At 36.6% G+C, this 24,194-nt stretch overlaps 1 protein-coding gene across 5 annotated transcripts in view; it reads left to right on the top strand.

Annotated features, from left to right (window-relative positions):
• The window catches only part of LOC140151521 (E3 ubiquitin-protein ligase TRAF7-like), a 174,976-nt gene that overhangs the window by 12,361 nt on the left and 138,421 nt on the right, over window positions 1-24,194 (top strand). For 2 of the 5 annotated variants that reach the window (XM_072173891.1, XM_072173887.1), the window contains exons 1-4: window positions 10,012-10,088; window positions 11,042-11,111; window positions 15,756-15,891; window positions 17,546-17,643. In XM_072173891.1, coding sequence (XP_072029992.1) covers window positions 10,054-10,088; window positions 11,042-11,111; window positions 15,756-15,891; window positions 17,546-17,643 — 339 coding nt within the window. In that variant the 5' untranslated portion in view covers window positions 10,012-10,053. Of the gene's footprint in view, window positions 1-7,318; window positions 7,704-8,983; window positions 9,063-10,011; window positions 10,089-10,131; window positions 10,203-11,041; window positions 11,112-15,755; window positions 15,892-17,545; window positions 17,644-24,194 lie in introns of those variants that run through there. The other 3 variants (XM_072173888.1, XM_072173889.1, XM_072173890.1) reach the window with 3 other exon arrangements.

The following is a 24,194-nucleotide window of genomic DNA, read 5'->3' as shown; positions in this document are numbered from 1 at the left end:
AAAGTCAAATTCAAATATATACATCTTGATTAATTGATTTTATTGTTGACAGTTACAGTCTTAAATATTGCTTGCATTCATACAGATAAAAGTTATGGTGAAACTTGTTTTCTTCTTCTTCTCCCTGCAAGAAGACCATGATTAGTTTTTGAAATCATTGGTTATTATATTATATTATATTTAGAAAGGTAAAATCCGATCATTATTGCCAAATTGGCGACTTTATTCAGCCTTCATTTGTGAGTTGTTGAGTCTACAGTTTATCGTGGGGTCATTGATGAAGTAGTGAGAATGATTGCATCGCGATAATTAATATTTTTTGTCGCCTAGCATGATATCGCACACCCTATAACAAAAATAATCAACAGTAGTTGGCCAATCAAATGACAAGAAACTTTGTATGAGTTATATAATCTGTATTATATACCTCATATAGATTCCTGTCATCTGATTGGTTAAAAGTGCAGTCATTGAATTAGCTATGCCCTCCTTTTTAAGAATTACGTAAAAACTGAACTATTCCCCGGGCAATAGTCTTTTAAATAGACTATTCCCCGGGAATAGTCATTTTCACTTCATCAGTGTGCGTCCTGATCAAACTCTACGTGCGTGATGGCGTGTTTGCGTTACGCACACGGCACCGACGCGCTGCCTGCCAGTTGCGGTGACGCCATCGGTTCATAACAAAAAACTTTCTTGGTAAATTTTACCATGGCCTATGAACAATAATATAGGCCTTTTAACCAATCAGATGACAAAAATGTATATTAATGAGGTATATAAAACAAATATTGACTGCTTTATTCAGGTCATGGTTAAAATTATCATAGACCATAAATGGTCTATGAAATTATAGGCCTGTGGTAATCTTAAAACCATGCTATGACCCCCGAGGCGCATGGTTTGAGATCACCTTGGGCCTATAATTTTAACCATGCCCTCATAGCAGTCAATATTTGTATACTCATAGATAGTTTTGCTACACATGGAGACTATGACCTTTAATAGCAATTTCACGCTACTATTGTTTTGTGACATTAAAAAACATCATTCAAATGAGCAAGTGCAAAACATCTTCGTAGATCTGTACACTTGGCAGTCAAAAGACAATTCAAACACGCATTGATCAACAGCAGTGTATGTGGATAGTAGCTTATGCCATGATGTACATGTACATAGTAAGTGTAACAGTTAGTAAGGATCCCATAATTGATTGCACATGTTTGAGATGATCGCACAGAGTGCCAAAGGAAACGCTAGTATCTGCTGTCCATCAACGACAGATTTCATCGGCCATCCGCTAAAATTTGCGCACAGGTAATTTAGCAGATACATTTCCCTCGCATTGACTTACCCTACCTTCATGTGTGATATTATAACATTTTAGTTATAACTTACTGCAACTTGTACAATTGTATTGAATAATATGGTTATTTGGCTGATGTAAAAGTGGTATGTCATGTTGTTTATTACTTGCTTTTCAGTAATTCCAAAGATTTATGCTTATTTTAAATTTGACAGATCTCCAGTTTAAAAATAACTGTTTATTTCAATTAGTAGACCTTCTTGTTCATTTTAAAATCTGCACTATTTTGAAGTACTATGTAGGTCTATGCTTAGCTCGAGGATTTCCTCGTATAATAAATTATGTACTTGAATGCTTTTTCAAGTTTCACTGCAGTGAAAATATATTGAGAAAATTGGTTGTCATGGACTGTGATGTCACAAGACTCTGAGTGAGTAGAACCTTTTTCTGTATATCTGTATGTACTGGAAAGAAAGGGACCTGTGATTACATTGATTTGACTTCCAAGTTCAGTTTTTTCCCTGCTTTGCCTTTTATTTCCTTATGTTTCTTATATTTTGTTCAAATGGATATTATGATAAATCTTTCTACACTTTATGGTACTATGGGATAACAAGGGCATCATTCAATCACTCAGTACTGTGTCAGAATAAATCTGTTCATTTTCATTTCCCAGATATCCCCACACTTCATAGTGGTCATCTTGAGTGTTTTCCTGACTGACTGCCTAGTCTTTTAGGCAGCGATGTTTTCAGTGGAAACTATAAAACTTCTAGTTCTGACTAAAATTTAGAAAGGAAATACATGATGCAAGTTATATTTTCTTCCAGATATCCCTTCCAACATAGGTGGCAGCCAGCAATATGTTCTCCTCTTGCCTGATATATCCACATTCCCATTCAATACAATAACTGCCCATTCTCAAAGCATCAGTGGGATATTATCCAGCATTGATGTACCTGAACACCCCGGCTGAACACCAGCCCAACAGCATGCAGCAAGGAGGTCAGGTAAACATAGCTGTGAAGCTGTTACAATTGCAAAATTACATGTATTTGACTACTTGGAAACAAAGTTTGCTTGAGAAGACTATAGTACATAAAGCAGGATTTCAGGTTGGTCTTGTTGCTTTTATTTGTTATCTTGACTTTTATATTTATTACACACAGAGCACCCCTCAAAGTGGGGTAATGCTGCACCTTGAATATCAACATGGTGAGGCAAATAAAACATACTTTTAGGGACAAAAAAACAGCTCAGATGATCCTTGTAGCTCTAATGTAGAGACATGGCAAAATCCCAACCAGTCAAGTATCTATATAAACCAGTAGAATGGGCATCAATCCTAGGGGGGGGCAGTGATAGGAGGAATGTGTCCTTCCAGCAAAATGGCCCATTTTTTGTTCTTTTCAGTCACTTTCTGACAATTCATGCTGATTGCCCCTCCCCGGTGCTGATGACCAGTAGTGACCAGACTGAGGTTTCATGCTCACAATTTTGACGTCATGATCGCAGGGAACTAGGCCAGTTCACATGTTCCCCCATGCAATGCCAAATCCACTGGCTAGTGTCAAAACATACACCCCTGGCTACCACTACGAACAGTCTATCGCTTCAGTAATGTTGCACAACAAACAATTCCAGTTGTCCTTATAATCTTGATGGTCACTCAGTGATTTGGTCTAGAGTGATGACCACAGTCTGTCCCTCCCCCCAAATTGGACATCCTGACAGGTTACCGTCCACATGTCCGGTCACTGTGGTTTCAAATTCTGTGATCAATTTGTCAATGCAGGAATGAATTGAGACACTGTAATGAATGTCATAATTGAACCAATTTGCCTGAATTTTTGCTTTGGATATGAAGGAAGTTTTCAATTTATTTCTGTTGCATAAAACTTCTTGTAAGTTATATTGACCAATCTGCATCTGCAACTGAAATGTATGTCAATGGCTAATCGTTGATCAGGTTTTGCTCTTTCATAAAGTCTGTCTTTGACTTGTGCTTCAAACAACCATGACTTTTAATTGTGTGTTCATTTACACTGCAAAATCACAATTAGAAGACAAGTTTGAATTCCACAAAAGTTGCTGTGAGTCGGCATTAGAATTAGAAATCAACTTCTGATATCAAAATATGGCAACCCTGGTTACACAAAAGCAAATTAAAATTAAAATTTGACTTATTCAGGTGACTTCAGGCTCTGTGTAAGCGGGGTTTACTCTTACATGTAGATATCCTTACCTGAACCTGTAAAACATTCAACTCAAAATCTTTAGCTTTGTTCAAGATCTCCCCTGATCTTCCTTTTTTCTCTCTCTTTGGGGAAACATTTGCCAAATGGAGGAAAGACTTCTCACAGTTGGGGCATCTGCACCCCCTTGCCCCCTGAATGTGCCACTGTGTATAACTACATGTATCTATTAGGCATATGGCCAACATTGGGTGCTGAACACAACAGTTGTATCAAACCTAGTGTTAAACTCATGACTTCACGCTTGCTTAGGATTCACATAATTTTAGGCACAGTTTGCAGATCTAGTTATTGAAAACTTCACTCACTCATCTTGTCATATGTTGACCCTTCAGTCATTCTTCTCTTCATTCTTCTCTCTTCAGCATCATATAAGGACCATGTCTAGTTTGTTCATAAAGACCTATTGGGTGCTGAACCTGCCCCTTAGTGACCTGCTAGACCAATGATTTGAACTCATTTCACCACAACGGTATAGGATTTAGATGATTGGAAGTTTGGAACCTCTCTCAAACCTCCTTGGCAGATCTATGACTTGAACCCATTTTACCCTGGAAGCCTAACCTATGATTTGAATCTATTTTACCCCACTTTGTCCTCAGAGTCAAGGTCCCTGGTATGACCCAATGACTCTGCTGTGTTACCCCTATGTTAAGCACCAATCCATTTTGTAAACTTTAACTAACCATCACCTAAAGAGCCTTAAGGTGCTTGATGTCTCGTACTTGAACCCAGAAGATCTGTCCATCCTTTGATTGTCATGACTGAGAATGAACACAACAATGTCCCTAGTTTGAACCTCTCACCCTGTTTTACCCCCATGTTTAGCACCCATCCATATCCAGTGCTATAGGCTGGTGTGTTACCACATCCTTGAGCATGTTGGCCTAATTATTGTGAATGGGATGGCTCATAATTGCTGTTCTCATATTTGCAGGCTGACTTGTGTTTGTCAATGACCAGGAAGTATGATTTTGTATTATGATCTGAAGTCTTCCAAGTTGAAGTTGTCCATCCTTTTGTGACCTCTCCAACAGCAGCTGTGTGTTATTAGGTTTGGGCATGGCCAAAATGACACAGATTTTTCTTAGTATTTTAAAAAACAGAAGGTGAGCTTGGTGAACTGACATTGGCATATATAACAAATTGAGAGATAAAAAATGGAACTGGTGGGAATCGAACCAGCGCTATTAAGATTTCTGGTCTAGAACTTATCCAACTACACATCTCACAAGAGGCTATTCCATTTGAAATCCACATTTAACCCCTTATCGATTTCCCAGGGGGGGGGGGGTAACATGGGGGTATTGATGAAAGACAAAAAGTAAACAAACAAAGCAAAATACAGCATCTCTGTAAATTGAAAATGAAAATCATGATTCCTGCACTTACATGTAAAGAAGTTTTTCACTATTTCAGATATTTTCAGATGCTATGAACAAAATGAAAATTGACATATTTTTTCAACCACCCTGTAAATGTTCAACTTGTCTATCCAGCTAAAAATACAAAATCGAATTGTTTCCTTTGAATTTGATATTCAGTAGTAGAGGATGTAATAGATCTTAAGGGCCTTTTGGTTGAATCAATTTGAACATAGACCTATTATTGTCCACAAACCGTTTGTCTAATATGAGACGGAGGTAGTGAAAATTAACCGTTTTCTTGTTGTGGATTAATATTTCCTATCATTTTTCTGCTGTAGTATGTCATATTGGCATTTTTTGTTGTCTTTGATGATCTCCAGTAGGTAATGGGAAGCCCATTGGGAGATGATACAGGAAATAAAAAAAGATTAAGAAATGAAAACAAACAAAATGATTACAAGCTGGACACATTGATGTCCTCATGTTTTGGATAAAGGTGTGTTATTTTAGGGTAACTCACTGTAAAATTGATATGAATGTCAGTTGTAAAACAGCTGTCCATTGTACATGCATGGGTGCAGGTCTGAAGAAAACAAAATGAAAGAAAACATTACATTAGGCTGAATGAGCTGGATAGGCTTATACATGTAAGCGTCACCACTGAGGGCTTAGGGGAAGCAATTTATATCAAACATTCTACCCCTTGGACTACAAGATAATTTGTGTCATATTTCAGTATTTTTGCTCTTTGAAAATACATTTTCTCCCCTTCACATGTCCAAAAAACATCTGGTGCCATTCATACAAAGTAGTATATGAATGAAATGAATGACTTTTGAAACACACGAATGAACAATCAAAATGAATGAATTGAATTCATGATTGAATAAATAAATGAACCAACAGAAATGAATCACAAGTTAAATGTGTATACATGTTGAGCAATCAATCATCCAATCAATGAACTGAACACTGAATTAAAAACTAATGAGTAGATCAGTGTGGAGAAAAAAGGAAGGATTTACAATTAAAACTATTACCCACTCATTTTTATCAATGAAAAAGCCACACACTTTTATACAAATTTGACCAGATTTAGCCAAGAGAGGGCAGTATACAACTGTTCCATTACCAAATTGAGTTTCAAGTTAGTGATGGTAATTCATTCAGGAAACCAACTAGTCTATGCAGTCTGCTTGCAAGGGGCACAGGCCAGCCAGCCAACCATTTTTGCTAGTATTATTTTACCCAGTTTTAAAGATAATGGTTTATTTTAATTTATATATAACTCTGAATATAAAGATTTGTTTAGACACTAGTCTCAAATATTTACTGAAGGCCAAATGGTTTTTTGTTCATGACTATAATCAATTACTGATATTTTTGTGTTATTTTTGTCAATTTGTCTTTTCTTACGTAAATATGCACCTGTAGTCCAACAGCAAGTTGTTGGATCTGTAAAGGTCACATGCGGAAACTATGTGAACAAAGTTGACTATTTTTGGTGAATATGGACAGAGGAAATCTTAATTATGAATTGGAAAAAGGGTCAGATATGATATAGAGTGGTGAAAACTTGACTGACACTTATTACCAATGTCTGTCTTGGTTTGGACAAAGTTTGTAATCCAATGTTTTTTGTTGTTCTGTATTTTGTTATTATTAGAATTTCCTATTTTCCCTCCACATGTCTATACTGAGAATGTCAGGTTCTGGATTATAGAGTTTAGTTAGGTATTACTCTGTATATGAAAAAGAAGCTGTTACACTGGTAGAATTTTGCAGTAAAAAAGGGATCAAATTTGTTTTGTACAAAAATCAGTTTATTTTATAATTTAGAGGCTAGGTTTTAGCTACCGCACACCATCCATGAGCTGTGCTTTATTCGATAAGTATGCACCATTCTCAAAAAATCAAAGGGTGCATGAAAAGAGTAGGATGCCAATTTAGCACAGTTTAACCCTTTAAAAGAAAAAAGCAGTTGGTTGAAAGTAGAAATCATTTTCAGAAACAGTTTGTGGATTACGTTTCTTGTTTTCTCCAATTCTAGATAAAATTTTGCAAAAAAAAAAAAGGTAATAAAATTTTATGTAGAAACCAGCAAAACACCTGGCTTAATATTTTTGTGGAAAAAACTAGTAATCATAAAAACAAAATAAAATCAATCAAACAAACAGACAAACAAACATTTTAAATTCTAACAATCACCATAGAGACTGACAGGAAACTATATTTGCATTGCATTGTGGGATACATCCAGCATGACTCTCATTTTCTGGTCTGCCATGTATGTTGGATAGCGTTCCCTATAGGCAGGCAAGCAGGCAGGCAGAGAGACCAGCCTGAGTGAGTAGGGGTGATTCATTGTGATTTATAAGTACGCTTTGGCCATCGTCTCTGATTGTGAAAATATATGATTCATACGACCGCCTCGCCACCTCCACCAGGAACGCTGTAGATTATATTGACCAAAACAACGATCTAATTAGTTGACAATAATCGGGGATTTCAAGTCGGACACATTTTCTGTGAACTTTTTGGATGCGTAATCGTTGCTATCTCTTGTTGGAAAAACTTTGTGGATTGTTTGGAGAAAGTTGTGAAAACTTTTGACACTTTTGGATTTACTTGGGGTGTGATACAGACTAGCAAGGAAGGATTCGCCATACCCACTCAGTGATTACTAGGCTTTTGAAAGCAGTATAAGCGTGGCATAGAATCAGCCCCGCTAGCAGCCTAGGAAAGCAGAATGCAGTTCAGGTCTTGGACCCGCATGTAAGCTAACTAATCATGTTTCTTTGAGTGGTAGAATGAGACAGGAGACTGAAGTGTTTAAAAGTGTTTAATAAATTGACAACTCTTCTAGACTTGTACAATTTAAAATAAATGGTCGCTTGAATTCCATAGAAAACTCAATGAAGAAAAGTTTTAAAAGTTTTTTCATACTACTGACATTTGTTAATCAGTAACTATTTAGCAGTCATGTGGAACAATGTTTTGTTCATTTTACTTCACACAGTTTAAAACTACTGTATTTTTAATTTATGTGCAGGAACATTTCATTATGAACTACAATTTAACTTATAATCAAATAATTGAAATATTATTATACTATTGTTAAAATGTTGCGAAAGTGAAATGATGTATTGGAGCTGATGGGCATGGATCCATTCCACACTCATACAATAACATACAAACTATTGAATATCACCTGAACACTAACTCTAAAAACCTAACCCTAAAAACCTTATATATGCGAAAAAGGTGTTTGATGATGAATCAAATAAAATGATTGCAATGCATTGTGAAATTGTATCATTGGAAAGTAGTTCAGGAAGTAGCCAATCCTTCTGGCCATTTCCTTTATCATGTTTATAATGTTCACCATGGTATCAAAGTTATGTTGCTATTAAAGTGATTCTCCAAAACTTAGTCTGTACTTTTCTGTCACTATAAACTCGCTTGTCATGGCGCTGAAATCTGTTGTCATCAAAGGCGGAGATGGCGTCTTTCCTGAAAATCTTTAATTTATTGATTTAAAAGAGAAAGCGTGAAACTGTTGACATATACATCTTAATCACACTGAAGGGCAATGCAAAGTCAGAATGTATCCAGGGCAATGCTTGAAGAGCAACTGATGGTTATATACTTTGATACTCTATAGTTGTGCAAATCAAAATAGGATTATCAGTTTCATTTATGAGCTGGTCTGTCAAGTGATTTTCATCATGTAAACATACCTGATGCAAAGAGAGGATTGGGTGCAACTTTAAATCTGGTACGCACACACCCTCTGATTATTTTGAGGGGTGTACTCATGTAATAAAGGGCAGCATGTGAGTGGCATACCTTCGTAAAACCTAGCTAAGGAATGCTGAGACTGATCATTGATGAATGATGATGGAAATCATTTTGAAGATGATAGCAAATGGTCAAAGCAGGAATTTGTGTATATTTTGTTCGCTCATTCTATAATGCTTTGTCAATGTTTATGCCCATCATTGTTTTTAAGTATTGTCTGTAATGTGAATTGGTATTTTTCTTTCTTTCTTCAGATTGGGAAGAATGGCGTCTGTATCAGATGCAGGGAGTGACCTGGATGATGAAGTGTCCAGTATGTCAAGTACAACTGTGGTGAGTAGTGTTGGGTGTGTAAAGGTTGTGTAAGGGGTGGGAAGAATGGTGTCTGTATCAGATGCAGGGAGTGACCTGGATGATGAAGTGTCCAGTATGTCAAGTACGACTGTGGTGAGTAGGGGTGGGTGTGTAAAGGTTGTGTAAGGGGTGGGAAGAATGGTGTCTGTATCAGATGCAGGGAGTGACCTGGATGATGAAGTGTCCAGTATGTCAAGTACGACTGTGGTGAGTAGTGATGGGTGTGTAAAGGTTGTGTAAGGGGTGGGAAGAATGGTGTCTGTATCTGATGCAGGGAGTGACCTGGATGATGAAGTGTCCAGTATGTCAAGTACGACTGTGGTGAGTAGTGATGGGTGTGTAAAGGTTGTGTAAGGGGTGGGAAGAATGGTGTCTGTATCAGATGCAGGGAGTGACCTGGATGATGAAGTGTCCAGTATGTCAAGTACGACTGTGGTGAGTAGGGGTGGGTGTGTAAAGGTTGTGTAAGGGGTGGGAATAATGGCATCTGTATCTGATGCAGGGAGTGACTTGGATGATGAAGTGTCCAGTATGTCAAGTACGACTGTGGTGAGTAGTGATGGGTGTGTAAAGGTTGTATAAGGGGTGGGAAGAATTGCGTCTGTATCAGATGCAGGGAGTGAATTGGATGATGAAGTGTCCAGTATGTCAAGTACGACTGTGGTGAGTAGGGGTGGGTGTGTAAAGGTTGTGTAAGGGGTGGGAAGAATGGTGTCTGTATCAGATGCAGGGAGTGACCTGGATGATGAAGTGTCCAGTATGTCAAGTACGACTGTGGTGAGTAGTGATGGGTGTGTAAAGGTTGTATAAGGGGTGGGAAGAATTGCGTCTGTATCAGATGCAGGGAGTGAATTGGATGATGAAGTGTCCAGTATGTCAAGTACGACTGTGGTGAGTAGGGGTGGGTGTGTAAAGGTTGTGTAAGGGGTGGGAAGAATAGCGTCTGTATCAGACGCAGGGAGTGACCTGGATGATGAAGTGTCCAGTATGTCAAGTACAACTGTGGTGAGTAGTGTTGGGTGTGTAAAGGTTGTGTAAGGGGTGGGAAGAATGGTGTCTGTATCAGATGCAGGGAGTGACCTGGATGATGAAGTGTCCAGTATGTCAAGTACGACTGTGGTGAGTAGGGGTGGGTGTGTAAAGGTTGTGTAAGGGGGGAGGATTGTGTTAATTTAGCACATTTCATTGTGTAGTGATGTGACAGGCTGCATCATGTAAAAAGTAGCAGTTTAGGTGTTATAAAAACTAGTAGAAGGTAAGGTATTTTGGTGTAAAAAAAGGATAATTTTTGTGTTTTTATTGTTCAAATGTCCAAATTCAAAGTCTTTGGGTAACAAATGTTCTCCCACCCCAAAAAGATTGAAAACATGGGTTAAAAGTTATCATTAGGCAGACTGCTCTGTAATACATGGCAAATAGTATTGAATTGTACATATTTTCTACCAAAAATGATACCATTTGGTCTCCATGCATCACATTGTTATTTTTTGTTCTTTACACAGTGTACATGTACATACATTGTACTGTTGCTATATGAAGTTATCGGACACAACATGTCCAATTTGAAAGCAAAGAGTGCGTCCACAAGCATTATGATGCTGTAAACTATGCACGATTCAGAAAAACTAAACCAATCACACTACCCAATATAGTAACTGGGCAGCTTGTCACTAAGATCAAAGCTTCTGCGAAGTTTGCTCACACATTTGACACAACGCTCGGCATGTACACTTTTGTATGAGAATTGAAAATAGCAACAGTAATACTGTGCACATTATTCTTCAAGCCATTGTAGGTGTAGTATAATGTACAAGTACCCGGTAACACTGCCATATTAATTGACGGGGGTTACTATTTATGATGGATGTAGTACTTTGGTAGTGTAAATCTCTGTATTTAATGGATTGCTCAGAATTTGCTTCTTAAGTGCAAACAACCAGTGAATATTGTTTTAACAGGAATATGCAATACGTGAGAGTCAAGTCAGAGAAAACCGTTTCTCTGAGCGTCACAAGTAAGAAACGATGGGTGAGTAGTAAAGGCCAAGTGTGTGTTAGCATGGTGTTAACGATGGGTGAGTAGTAAAGGCCAATGTGTGTTAGCATGGTGTTAATAATAACAACAATGCATTCTGCTCCTCACAAACACAATGGGCTATCCCAGTTGAAATCCACACACCCCCTATGGAAGAGATGACCTTAATCTCCCACACAGGGCGTGTGAATTTCAAATGGGGTTACCTGAATGGGTGACTCCATTTGAAATCTACACCCCCTGTGTGGGAGCAGTTCGTTCACACTATACAGTAAAAGTCTTTAGATTGAACTCTTGATCATAATAAAAAGCATATTTCACCATAAAAATGTTTAGTTGGCGCTGATGCGTACTTCTTCAGCGGAAGGTCCTGATTTTACCGTGGTGGGATGTAATATACAAAACAGATCATAGACTACAAATTGTAGTCCAGCTGGAATGCAGTGAGCCTGGACATCTGTGATAAAGATGACATAACCTGTCATTGTCAATGAAAGCTCAGAAAAGTGAGTAAAATTATTAGATTTGCCTACAAAAACTTATTTAACTAAAACTATCCTACAAATGAAACTCTGATAGACATTTGGTAATTTTTACTATTCAGTTTCCAAATTTCTATGGCTCAATTATTACATCATGAACCAAAAGGTTAAATGGGGTAATTCCACTGAAAAAGGCTATATAGTAGTGACAGATAAAAATTTCAGTGCTAAATGAACTTTGAGATGAAGACTAATTTTCTATCTGCTGAATGACTTACCAATTACAAGTGAACTTTCTTTTGGACATTGATTATTGGTATTTGTCAAAGTTTGAAAATTGTGCATGTTGAGCCAGTGTGTCGTCAAACTTTTACGCCAATTTACTACTGTGAAACCTGAAGCAGCACATTGACATCAATGTTAAAATTACCAACTTGAGAGGACATGAAGCATAACCAAATAAATTATTATATGCTTTTGGAAAGATCAAATTTGGTTTTTGGTTCCATAAACAGTAGGTAAAAATTTGTAGTACATTGGAGATTTAAGTTTCTAAATTATTTTATCTTTTAGTTTTTGGATCTTATCGTATTTCATGTGAGATTTCAGGATCCTCAAAGAGTTCATTTAAACCTTTATTTATATTGGAACATGCTCTTATTTTGATGTATTATGTAAATTGTGGTCTTGTGGCAGTATTCTTTTAGTTTGGTTTGGTTTGGTTTGTCATAAATCCCTCCTTTTTGAGGAGCACCAAACTACATGTAAATCAGCTTGTTGTCAAGTAGTTGTTAGTTCAGTCTAAGTTTACATCAAATAAAATAGTAGTAAAAGAGTCGCTATTATAATAATGTACTTGAATACCCCACTTCAAGTTATCCATCTTTTGGTATATGCCATATTTTGATGGTGAGCAGAGCTAGAGTATTTAGAAATAGTGTCACTTGCCTAAAAAGAGTTTGTAGGAACTGCTGGTATAAGTACATGTACATAACAAGGTGACAATAAGGAGAACACTAAATTAAAATCCACATTAATGCCCTGAATTCTAATCACATAAAATTTAGAAAATAAAATTCTAAATGTTATCTGAATTTCCAGCAGATTTGTCGGTTTCTGTTGCCAATGTAAACTCTTCACATTTTTCTTGCCTTTTGGCCATGACTTTGACAATGATTCAGCCTTAATGAAGGGAGTGAGTATCCGCACACTCAGGTTTATGATGTGCTTCATTGTCCATTTGATGAGAAACATGAATGCTGCACCTGATTAACTCAATCAGGTGCACAACATCACTAGGATCTCTAACATTTTCATCCAGAAGGAGACAGTTCTTTGACCCCTATATCATGTTTGTATACCCAAAGAATGACCTTTATATGTACCTGGTACAAAAACTCAACCCTATAATTTGGAAGTTAAATTTTGAGCTATGATATTGAATAAGGGTTAATGAATTATGCCTGTGAATTGAGACAATTTTACCCCATAGTGTATGGAACCATAAACCTCTTTTGTGGTGATAACATCTTTTTTTAGTTATTCATCTGATTTCCTGTGAAAGTGGGTTAATTTTTCAGAAATTAGGAAATGACCAGTAATTTAAAGGCACATTCTTGAAATTGATCCAAGTCAAAAGTAAAGGTTTTGTCCTCAGCTGGAGTAAGTTTCTAATGAATGCTTTAAACCTCAATTACATATTCCTATCATGCAGAAGTAACTAAAACATTAATGCATAACCATATATTGTAAGAAAACAGTTGTCCACAATGGATGTATTAATTAGTTGTCCACAATAAATGTATTGATAAGTTTGTTTTGTAATTGTATTAAAGTTTAAAATAATAAAATTCTATGACTTGGAATGAGTACGTCATAACTGCACAGATTGTGAATGCTTAAGTCAGTCCCATATACCACCATGCTAACACATCACTACTCACTATAAATGTATTTGAGTCTGAATGGGTTGATATGTTTGTGGTTGACAAATAAAAGCAATAAAATCAGGAATGGTTAACACTCTCAATTATTGTTAATTTCACATAAATTATTTTCATCTTCTGCAGTGTGACTTAACTATGTTGCTTGATGTGGGTAGTTTTTAATTCGCAAGCGAATTTTTTTACGTGTAATTGGGTTATCACTATGTCAACTGGATCACGCTTTTGAGTTCTGCACCATGATCGAAATGATTGCAATACAGAGTCTATGGCATGTACTACCAATTCCAAAAGGTGTGTGATCCAGTTACCAGGGAGTTACGTAACCACTTCGCTGGCGAATTATCTTTCATCATTACTTTGGATAGGGGTGCAAGACTATTGTAAAGGCACATTCTTTTGTTACTACATGCTACATGTATCTTGTAAGAGATGGACCATACCCCTTCTTTTGTATTTGCCAGCGAAGTGGTTACGTAACTCCCTGGTAACTGGATCACACACCGTTTGATAAAGGTAATAGTAGTACATGCCATAGACTTTGTGTTGCGATCATTTCGATCGTGGTGCAAAACTCAAAAACTTGATCCAGTTGACATAGTGATAATCGGATTACACATGCATTTTGGTGGCGAATTGTGATCTGTCCAATTTTGTGTGGTCTCAATAATAATTTTGATATGATTCTTCAAATCAATTCTTGCTAACATTCTATCACTATGGAGAATTATCACAATATCTACTAGTAAACAATAGCATTTGAATTTTTCATGAATGAAAATTGTTTATTTGTTAGAATTGGTATTTATGAAGAAATGAAATAACAAAATATAGTTTGGGTAATATTTCCCTTCCTCCAGGAAGTTTTAAATCAACTTTAAACCAATTTCAAGTCATGTGGGACTTCATAGAGGCTTACTGAACTGGGTTGCCTCGTTGAATTCTTGGATTTTATAAAACAAATGTATAAAAAATATTGAATATTAAACATATTCAGAATTTGTAAATTTTGGAGGAGTATGGCAAACCATGGGAAGTTTGAAAATGGAGTATTATGAGCAGGAAAATGAAGATCAGAGAAATTAGAAATTTCCTCTGGCTTTACCCTGGTTTAGTCCGACATTTGTAATACTATTTGTGGGTAAAATTTTGGATATGGGAGGGGGATATTTAGCAACTTTTGATATATGATAACCATTTGAACTACAGTTAAAAATGAATTGTTGGGATGTGCAAAGCACACAACAGCTTCACTAGTTGATGAAATATCTAAGGTATGTGGAAGTGTTCCCTTTTCTACCATGTATTAACACACATTTGTTGTATTCTGGTTTGATAAGACATGTATACCAAATTACTAATTTATGAAGAAGTTACCAAAAGTTCAACTTGTTTGTAAACAGTGTGAAGCCATGATACATTGTTGTGTACTTTGCATGCCACTGACCTGAACATGAATTGCTGAAAACCGCGACGAGACAAACCAACCACAAGGAAATTAAGGGTCTGCCCCTAGAAACCATCACACTATTACCATCAGATAGTGACCACTGTCCTGAAAAGATAATAGCTTCTCATCGTGATGAATTTGTTCTCTATAAGACATTTTATGATCCAAACTGTACTTCTAGCAGTGGTGTAGCCAGGACTTTTCAGTAGGGAAAGGGGCAAGGGGGAAAAACTTGATGAAAGTGGTCAAAAATAGGCTAAAAAGTATTAAAAAAAGTCATAAAGATTTAAATATCAGGGTAGCCAGCATTCCAATGGGGGACTTCTCACAGGGGGAAGTTCCCCCCACCCCCCTTGGTTATCCCACTGGCTGCTAGCTTGCAGTGATCTGGATTCAATACATAAGTGCTCAGTGTCGGCAACATTTTCAAGGGTTAAATGTTGTAAAATTGACATATAAATTATATGTTTAAGAGTTAGAAGGTTTTTATGTTACACTGGTCCATATTTGTGACACTTTCTCAGGCTCCCAATTCAACAATAGGTAACAGGTGGGGAGGGGGTATTGGTGTTGATGTTGGCATTGATTCCATCTTGATAGGATTGGCAAAAAGAGATGAATGAGAAAGAAAGATGTTAAGCAACTAAGAATAAAATAGTAGTCAATAAAAACAACAACACACAAACAAGGGAACAAACAAACATATTTTCTCATTAATGGCAAACTCTAATTCTCAACTTTGTGTTTATTCTCTCCCTAACAGAGCCAAGCTAATGGTTCCGGATCTATTTCCAATGCGCCTACTGTTGCCCTTACTGTGCCTTTAACACTGCCTAGTTCACTCACAAACCTTTCTGGAGACCTAGCAGATCACCATGGTAGTCCACTCAATAATTTTGGTAAGTCATGTATGTTGAAGCTGGATGTGTGACTAGGATTCTGTAAATATTCCCCCAAAATATACCAAATTTCATGAAAGAGAAGCCCCAAAATATACTAAATTTTGATAATTTCTGCTCAAAATTATGGTAAATTGTCACAAATTTGTACATTTTTCCTTACTTTTGGAAGAGATATATTGAACAACAACCCAATCTCTTAATTAAACCTGTTTCTGAAAATTGAGACCAAAAGTTATAACAAAAAATGCACTCCAAATCTGCTGCACATTCCTGTACCCACCTTTTGACTAAGACCTATGTAGAGAGCATTTGTAAGAGTGAGGTTCTGTATCAAAAATGTTCATTTTCCAAGAGGCAAAGTTTCTGATGAAGAGCATTGAGCTTTTCTGTAAATCCCATAAGCCTTTGGGAGTAAACCTGAGATGTCGTCATTTGACGTCACGCCATCTTGCAATGCGCAGTAACGATGTTTGCTAAACAATGTGCACATTGGCACAGATCGGTGTGACATCAAATGACAATATCTCAGGTGTACTCGCAAAGGCTATTTACCGAAAAGGTTAGTAACATTTCCCCACAATTTTTTTTTGTATTTCTTAATTATGGCAGCCAGATTTTCTTCCAAATGCAGACATTTGAAGATGATACCTTAGATTCTCCACTTTTCAGTTTCATTCTCATCTAAAAGATAATCATAAACTTTCTGGGATATTAGAATTGCGTAGCTGAGAGACTATACAAAGTTGCTCCTAGAGTATATGGAAGCATTAGTTCAATTGGCTTTCCCATAGTAACATTTTTAATTTAAAACTGCTGTGTTACGGTATTTAAAGAAATGACATTTTTGAAATAATAATATTTCAATCAATATTTATTCTAAACCTGTTTGTGATGCATCCTAATGAAAGAACTTCATTTACTTATGCTACTTGATCCTGGTATTTAAGAGGGAAGTATAGGAACACATTCTTACAAAAATTGACGATAAGAATCTGTGTTCAGCAATTAAGTATTCCGCAATCTTGCTTTTGGCTTCTTTAATCAAATCATGTGTGCACAAAGTTTACAGATGCTTGATGAAGTAACAAGTAAACTTAAGCTTAACTCTAGACCATATGTCACCTAAGATTGACAACTGCTATGATTCCATTTGACTAGCTTCTAGATCTACAGCATTTTGTGCCAATTTCTGCCCCATAAGTATGCACATCCTGACACGGAGCGCGTCATTCACACCACAGGCTTGTACTCTGACAGCACACACTTGGTTTTGCGCACACACAAGCTGGCTTTTACCCTTAGGCAGTACAATTACATCATGGCATTTTTATCACCCCCATGAGATCTGAAGGGAGCCCTCTGGTGTCACTATCAAGCCAGCCTTTGGCTTGAAGCCACATAGCGACATCACAGCGTTGATTTACTGAAAGAGACTGTATGTGTGCCCTGCTTGTAGAGTCAATGAGCATACATACATATAGTCTCCTGTGCATTCTACTTTATCAAGCACAAATTCTGATTGCGATATTCAATCTGTGGAATAGTCTAGTTTACTTAGCATCCCAATGTCTGGGGCCGATTCTGAGTTGGACGATGAGGATGAGGCTGATGAAGACGCCAACAGCTCCGTTTTCTTCTTGTTTTTACGCAGATGGCATGGTGAATTCTCTTGGGCCGCCCTCACCTGGTACTTTCAAGGGAAATCGCAGCTCTTCCGCTAATTCCTACGATGGAGACATGGAGGATATGGTAAGTGCCAAACTTATCTGCATATATTTGCATATGTGCATAATTAAAAAATATAACAATGAACTATTTTATTGGTTTACAGGTAGGTAAAGGTAAGGTGTTAAAATTTTGTAATTGATAACATGGGACAAGTTGTATTGACATAGACTCAAGAACCACTGGCCCATGCCAGAATTTGTATTTTAAGGAATTCATTGAAATGATAGTTTTGTATGTTGGGAAAACAAGAAGAAGAAAACTTTTAGCTGTAACTTGATTGTGCAGAGAGTCAAATTGTTGAAAATATAGGTATGATTTCATGAGGGGCTTTGATGAGTAATTTCAGGCATTACCACCGTCCTTAACACAAAGACAGGCATTGAGGCCTTCTGGCAACATAATGCTTTGGCGATTCATTCACACATAGGTGATTTCTTGTGTGTCACATAATGTTGTATCTCACATTGTGTCATCATAAAATCATTATTTTCTCTCTTTGTTTATCATATTACCGCAACCTCTAAAATTTTTATGTGTGAGGTAAAAAAATATTTTGTTTTAAAAAGTGTAATTTGTTGCCAAACCAAGACTTGGAGTTGGAGCTGACTTAATTTCTCGCCACTGAGTAATATGCATGTGAAAATTCACACTTCATGTGTAAAATGGTCTGCATTGTAATATTTCAACCTGTGAGTCAGATTTCGTAGAAAATTTGAATTAATTTCAGGGGTGCAATAATGTTATTCAATAGCACAGCACTCTATTGTGAACTATATTGCAAGCAAATCATAGTATTGCCATTGAGCTGCATACCCAGGTATGATCTGTTGTAACCAGGCCACAAAGGTAAGAATTATGAAATTGAGATACAAGCAAAAATAGGGAGTCAAAATAAGAAATACATGCAAAAATGGGTAGCATAAGCAGCACTGGATCAGCTAGTGCACAGGTGACAGGCCCTCTCTGGCACTTAAAAATGTCACCCAGCTGTTTCGCTGCGGGGTGGCTTGATGGCCGCTTTGTGCACTGTTACGAAAGTTGCGATACAACTTTATGATAAGCACCCTTTACCTCACACGCACATTTTCATGTCGGGTGCAATTTGGCGGTTAGAAAAGTTATTTTGAGGTCTGCACACGTTCATTTGCTCATTGAGCTATGCCAGGTCAAATTCATACACCCCAATGGAAGACATGACCTTAATATCCAACACAGGGAGTATAGATGGCAAATGGAATCACCCATTCAGGTAATCCCATTTGAAATTCACACTCCCTGTGTGGAAGAGTAAGGTCATGTCTTCCATAGGGGGTGTATGGATTTCAACTAGAATAGCCCATTGAGATCATACAATACCAGTGGTTCCAATACAGAAGAAAGTATGATACTCATAAAAACAACTTGTAAGATAGACCCTTCTTGTATTAATCTAACCAGTGTCTTATCAGGGGAACTGATATATGCAAATTTAGACTTATTTGAAATTCAAGAATCATGACATTTGTATTAAGTAGGAACAATGCATATAAATAAGTCCCTGCATACTGTTTCCCTTGATGTTGCTTGAAGTAGCCACAGTGATTTGCTATGAGGACTTCTCAAAGACCCTTCAGGAGGTTTTGTTTGCCAGTTGTTGTTTTCTAGACAATATGAATTGATTCAAACTGTTAGAGACAAGTTCAATGTTCAAGCTTTGTATGAATCAATTGTTTCTGGTATAAACTTTCCGGTGTATGTACGTTACTTTTCCATCAAATTTCAGATTATAGGTAGAAAGTAAGTGGTGATTTCTTATTTATCACAACATTTGTATCAAATTTCAGGACAGAAAGCAGAAGATCAGAGATGATTTTAAATTATCACACAATAATTAGTGCCAACTGCCAGAGATTTTGTAACTTTTTTTTGTATTATTAAAAAAAATATAAAACAGATAAATAATATTACTGTGGGTATGAAAGTGCAGCACATGATCTTATCCTTAAAACAGTCAGGTTCCCGGTCAGGTTTTACATCAAATTAGAAAAACAAAGAAAAAATGGGCAACGGCATAAAATGTACACATCATCAATGATATAGCTGATGAAGCTTGATAGTACCGGATGTAATGTAGCAGAGTAGCAAACTCTATTTCTAGTATTTGATTCATTCTGAAAACTATGAAAGCAATGAATCAATTTATATTAATTGTGATACTCACCCACAGATGTAGTTAATTTCTTGGATAGAACTTGGATAGCTTGTTTTGTACAACTCATCAAGTCAGTTTGGAGTGACTTATGGGTTACCCTCTTCATTGCCCCTTCAATGATCCTTACTTATCGTATATATTATACTCTCTCACAAGATGCTAAGGGGAGCTAATCAAATCAGACATTCATCCTGAAGATCCCTTAGAGATATAAAGAAATCTAGTAAACTCCTTGAAACACAAGAAGTATTGTCACATTGAAATATCATAGACAGGTAGAACCCTGGGGTAAACCTGGAGTCAGTTGTCAGATTTGTTTTGGTCATTTTAGTAACCATAAAACCCAATATATTGATCTCTGCTTCAGACTAGAGCATTTTCTGTTAACATGGTTCATTTTGAGCGAAATCTTGTAGGGCATTTTCTCCTATCTCGCAAAGTACCTTCTTCCTAGAGTATACTGTCAGGCAATTTAGGTTGAAAGATTTGCTCTGTAGGGTTCAGTCGATAAGAAGGGGGCTGGGGTCAAACGTTGTGCCTAGCTTACTAAATGCTATATATATATAGTCCACAAAACCCAATAATTATATTGATCTCTGCCTCAGAATACAATATTTTCTCCTATCTCACAAACTCACTTCTGCCTGGATTCAATTGTCAAGCATTTTTTGGTCACAGGGGTTGCTTCATAGGGGATTAGGGTACAGTATATATAAGAAGGGGCTGGGCCCACTAAGTGTGATATCCCACAGAACCCAAGATTCTGATCCTGCTTCAGACATTATCTCCCCCTTTGAGCAAGTGTTTATATTGAAGTATATCAAAGAAACTTTGCATTTGAAACGGATACATTAATTGATGAATTGGTGTTTTAAGATAGTTACTCATGAAACGGTAGTCTAGTGGTCTAATTTGCTGTATTATTTCGACATTCCGTACTTTTAAAAACAAGGTGCATGTGTTCGGCTCGATCTGGTGCCAAACTTGTATCTTCTTGGAAAATTTTAATTTTAGAGAAATCGGGCTAGGCAAATTTATACATCGTGTAGGGTGGTGTGTGAGTTCACCATACTTTAGCATATGCCTGCTTTTACCTCATGAACTTTGTATCCTGGGTGTCACAGTCAGTACATGCATTTAACCCTGCTGCTGTATTGAGCCGATCAGAGCTCATAGGGCAGGTTGGTTTGAAACAATGTATACCAATTTAAAGGTTAGATCAGAAAACAAACTGGTTGCTTGGAGGAAGTGAGATGAGTTATTCATTGAGATGTAGAGTCTCATTGGGAGGAAAGATGAGGAGCGCAACATCCGCTTTGTTTATTGCTTTGTCCTTAGGGTTCATAACCCTTAACATGCAGATGGTGCATCAAACAATAGGATGAAATATTTGGGTTGTATAATTTACAAAAGAAGATGAAATGTTAAAACTTTGTTGCTATATTTAAAATGTTTGCAAACAAATGAGTACAAACATGCCTTCAATTAGTCCAGTGGTTCTTCAGATTATATTTTGTGAAGAATTTTCTAAGTAAATTATAACTTTTTTTATACATAAAACGGTAATTCTAGTGCCATTAACATTTTAAATTGGCACAGTTTTGGAACTCAATTTTCAGATGGAATTGATGGATTTGCAAGAATAAATTAAGACTGAGCATATAAAACTATGTGTAGTGAATCTTAAAACTGGTCTAGTTATTCTTGTTATATAAAACCCAACCTTTTAACCCAGCGATTCATGCATACCGGTAGAGAGCCTCCTCTGATGTTATACAAGTACACAGATTGGAGTTATCTATGGGATTTCATCGCTAAATTGGTAGATTTGGGAATCGTCTTCAGGCTCATAAGTGTCTTTAAGTTTCCTGCTTTAACTCAGCCCCTGGCCTTAATAAACCTTTTGATGAAAATGCAAAGCTGGAAGAAGAGTTCAGCTAAATATCAAAAGTAAATAAATTTATAAAAGAGGTTTGCTACCGAATATTTCCAAAAGCTTTATTTCTCTAGTGGAACATGTATTTGTATTTGGCTTTGCAGTATGTTGCAGAATGATACCGAGTATTTTCAATACAGTTGCACCTTTTCACATGGATCTCTCAAGAACGCCCCAAAGAAATAATGCTTTTTGGTGTAAACTAGAATATTTTAATATTTTGGAAGTGATATATTTTATAAAATTCATAAAAGACACATTTTATGATACACTTTTATGATTGAAGACTTTTAAGTTAAAAATTTTAGACATGAAAGAAGATATACCAAGGTATATTGCAAGTAGAAAAATGAGATTTTGATGTCTTACATCTATCATGAACATTTTGGTAGCAAATTTGCTTTGTGCTGATATCAGCTTCGTCTGTTCCAGTTCAAGTTCAGTTGCCTCCCAATTGGATCAGCAGTCGGAGTCCAGATGATCTGAATTGAGGCAGGAACAGTAAAATTACCCTAGTTATCTACTTTCAGTAGAAGAAATGTCTGCTTGCAGAAGTTCAATGCTCTACATGTATCATCAGTCTTTTATGTAAAAGAATATAGCTTATTAAAGCAGTGTGCTGGAATTACAAAGGGCACTCACTCGCTTGTGTGTATTGAGATGTTTCATTACAAAGGCCATGGGAACAGGCAAGAGAGGCCAACATTTTGTGCTTCCTTTTGAAACTGGGATTTAGCAAGTTTGTTTAACTTGACGCTGATCTGTTTAGGTTCAATACCACTAATTGCCTCACAGTTTTCAATGGGAAAGTGGCTAATTTCTGGCAGATTTAACGCTCACTGTTAAACACCAACAATAATAGATAAAACTAGATGATTTAGATGATCAAAATGATCAAAAACTCAACATAGGTTGACCTGAGAATTTTCTTGTTTTAAACACACTGAACCATAAATACCTTAAAATGGCAGTGCACCCTTGAAGCTGAAAGTGAAAGTTACAATTAGGTAGGGTGAAAATTTACTAAAAACTGATGTAGTGCGTATGAATTTGAGTAATATATTTTCAAAAAAACTGTCATATAATGAGAAACAATATACCATTTCTAAGCATCAGAACTGAAAATGTACCTTTTTTTGCTGTATAATTTGGTCAATTTCAGTGATTTTAAAGCAGCCTTTTCAGATGCCCAGTAAACAAATAGTTCCTTGTCTTACAAGGTTTTGAATTAATCCAGAATTAATCCAGTTTTGAATTAATCCAGTCGTTAGAATCATAAGGTTTTGAAATAAATCAATAACTGGAATTTACATTTTTTGCAACTTGCTACGTTGTCACATGACCAGCCCAGCGGGTCAGTTGCCTGATGAAGTCTGATGGTTCAGACGCAACGTGCAAAAAATGTAAGTTCCAGTATTTGATTTATTTCAAAACCTTGTGATTCTAACGACTGGATGACTGAGAATATTCACTATTTAGTTCCTTGTCTTATTTTCATGCATCGTCCAGGTCTATAGTGCTATATAACCTATACTTTCTGAAGCAGGTAATTCTTATCATCACAGTCAGTGAGCTGTAAAACATGAGCATATTATTCAATAGAAGAAGAACACTTGGTTTGAACAAAATCCTCTGTATGTAGTTGTTGTTCCATGGAACTTACATCTTCACTCCAGTACTTGTTTGCCTGTACTTCAGTCTGAGATTACTGTACAAAAAGTCTGACTTTTATAAACCATTGTGCCATTTGATTATGAGGCATGATGTTCGAAGTTCAACATATATGATGATGAAAATTAAAATTAATTCATCTACCTTTAACAGATTTACAACATACTTTATATAAACCCATGCAGAGCCTTTAATATTTGGCATATATAGGCTACATGCGAGGCAGGACTATTGCTTTTGCCTATACTCGGCAATGCTATAATAATACAAGAGACCTCTTAAATAAAGGTTAAAAAGACATACAATGTCTGGGACTGAAATGTATGTCTACAACTATGAAACTAAAACAGTTGCATATTACAAAGCAAATTTCCAAAGAGGCAAAATTGTCTTATTAACTCCGTCTCATTATGACTTTACCGGCACAAGTGTGTGCAAAGTGCACAAATATTTGCAATTTTAATGCTGGTAAAAAATACTGACATGGTCTAAAATTATAAAATTAGGCTCATTTTTTGTTGTTTAAAACACAAATAAAGAAGATGCAAATTTTTAATTTTGGTCCATTTTCTCCTGGTATTTTGAGCCAGAGGGGACAATTCCCCCAGGTCGGTATTATCACTGCACTGAAGGAGGACACAGCAATGAAGCAGTAGATATCATACAAAAGCAGTGTTCCCACTAAGGTGCAAGGCTTGCTAGAATTGGTGCAAGCCTTTAAAGAAAAAGGAGGATTTCAGTTCAATTTAACCGTATCGAGGTCTTGGCCCAATT

The sequence above is a fragment of the Amphiura filiformis genome, chromosome 4 (assembly GCF_039555335.1).
Source record: "Amphiura filiformis chromosome 4, Afil_fr2py, whole genome shotgun sequence".
Taxonomy (NCBI): domain Eukaryota; kingdom Metazoa; phylum Echinodermata; class Ophiuroidea; order Amphilepidida; family Amphiuridae; genus Amphiura; species Amphiura filiformis.
This window is presented reverse-complemented; position numbering and strand designations above follow the sequence as displayed.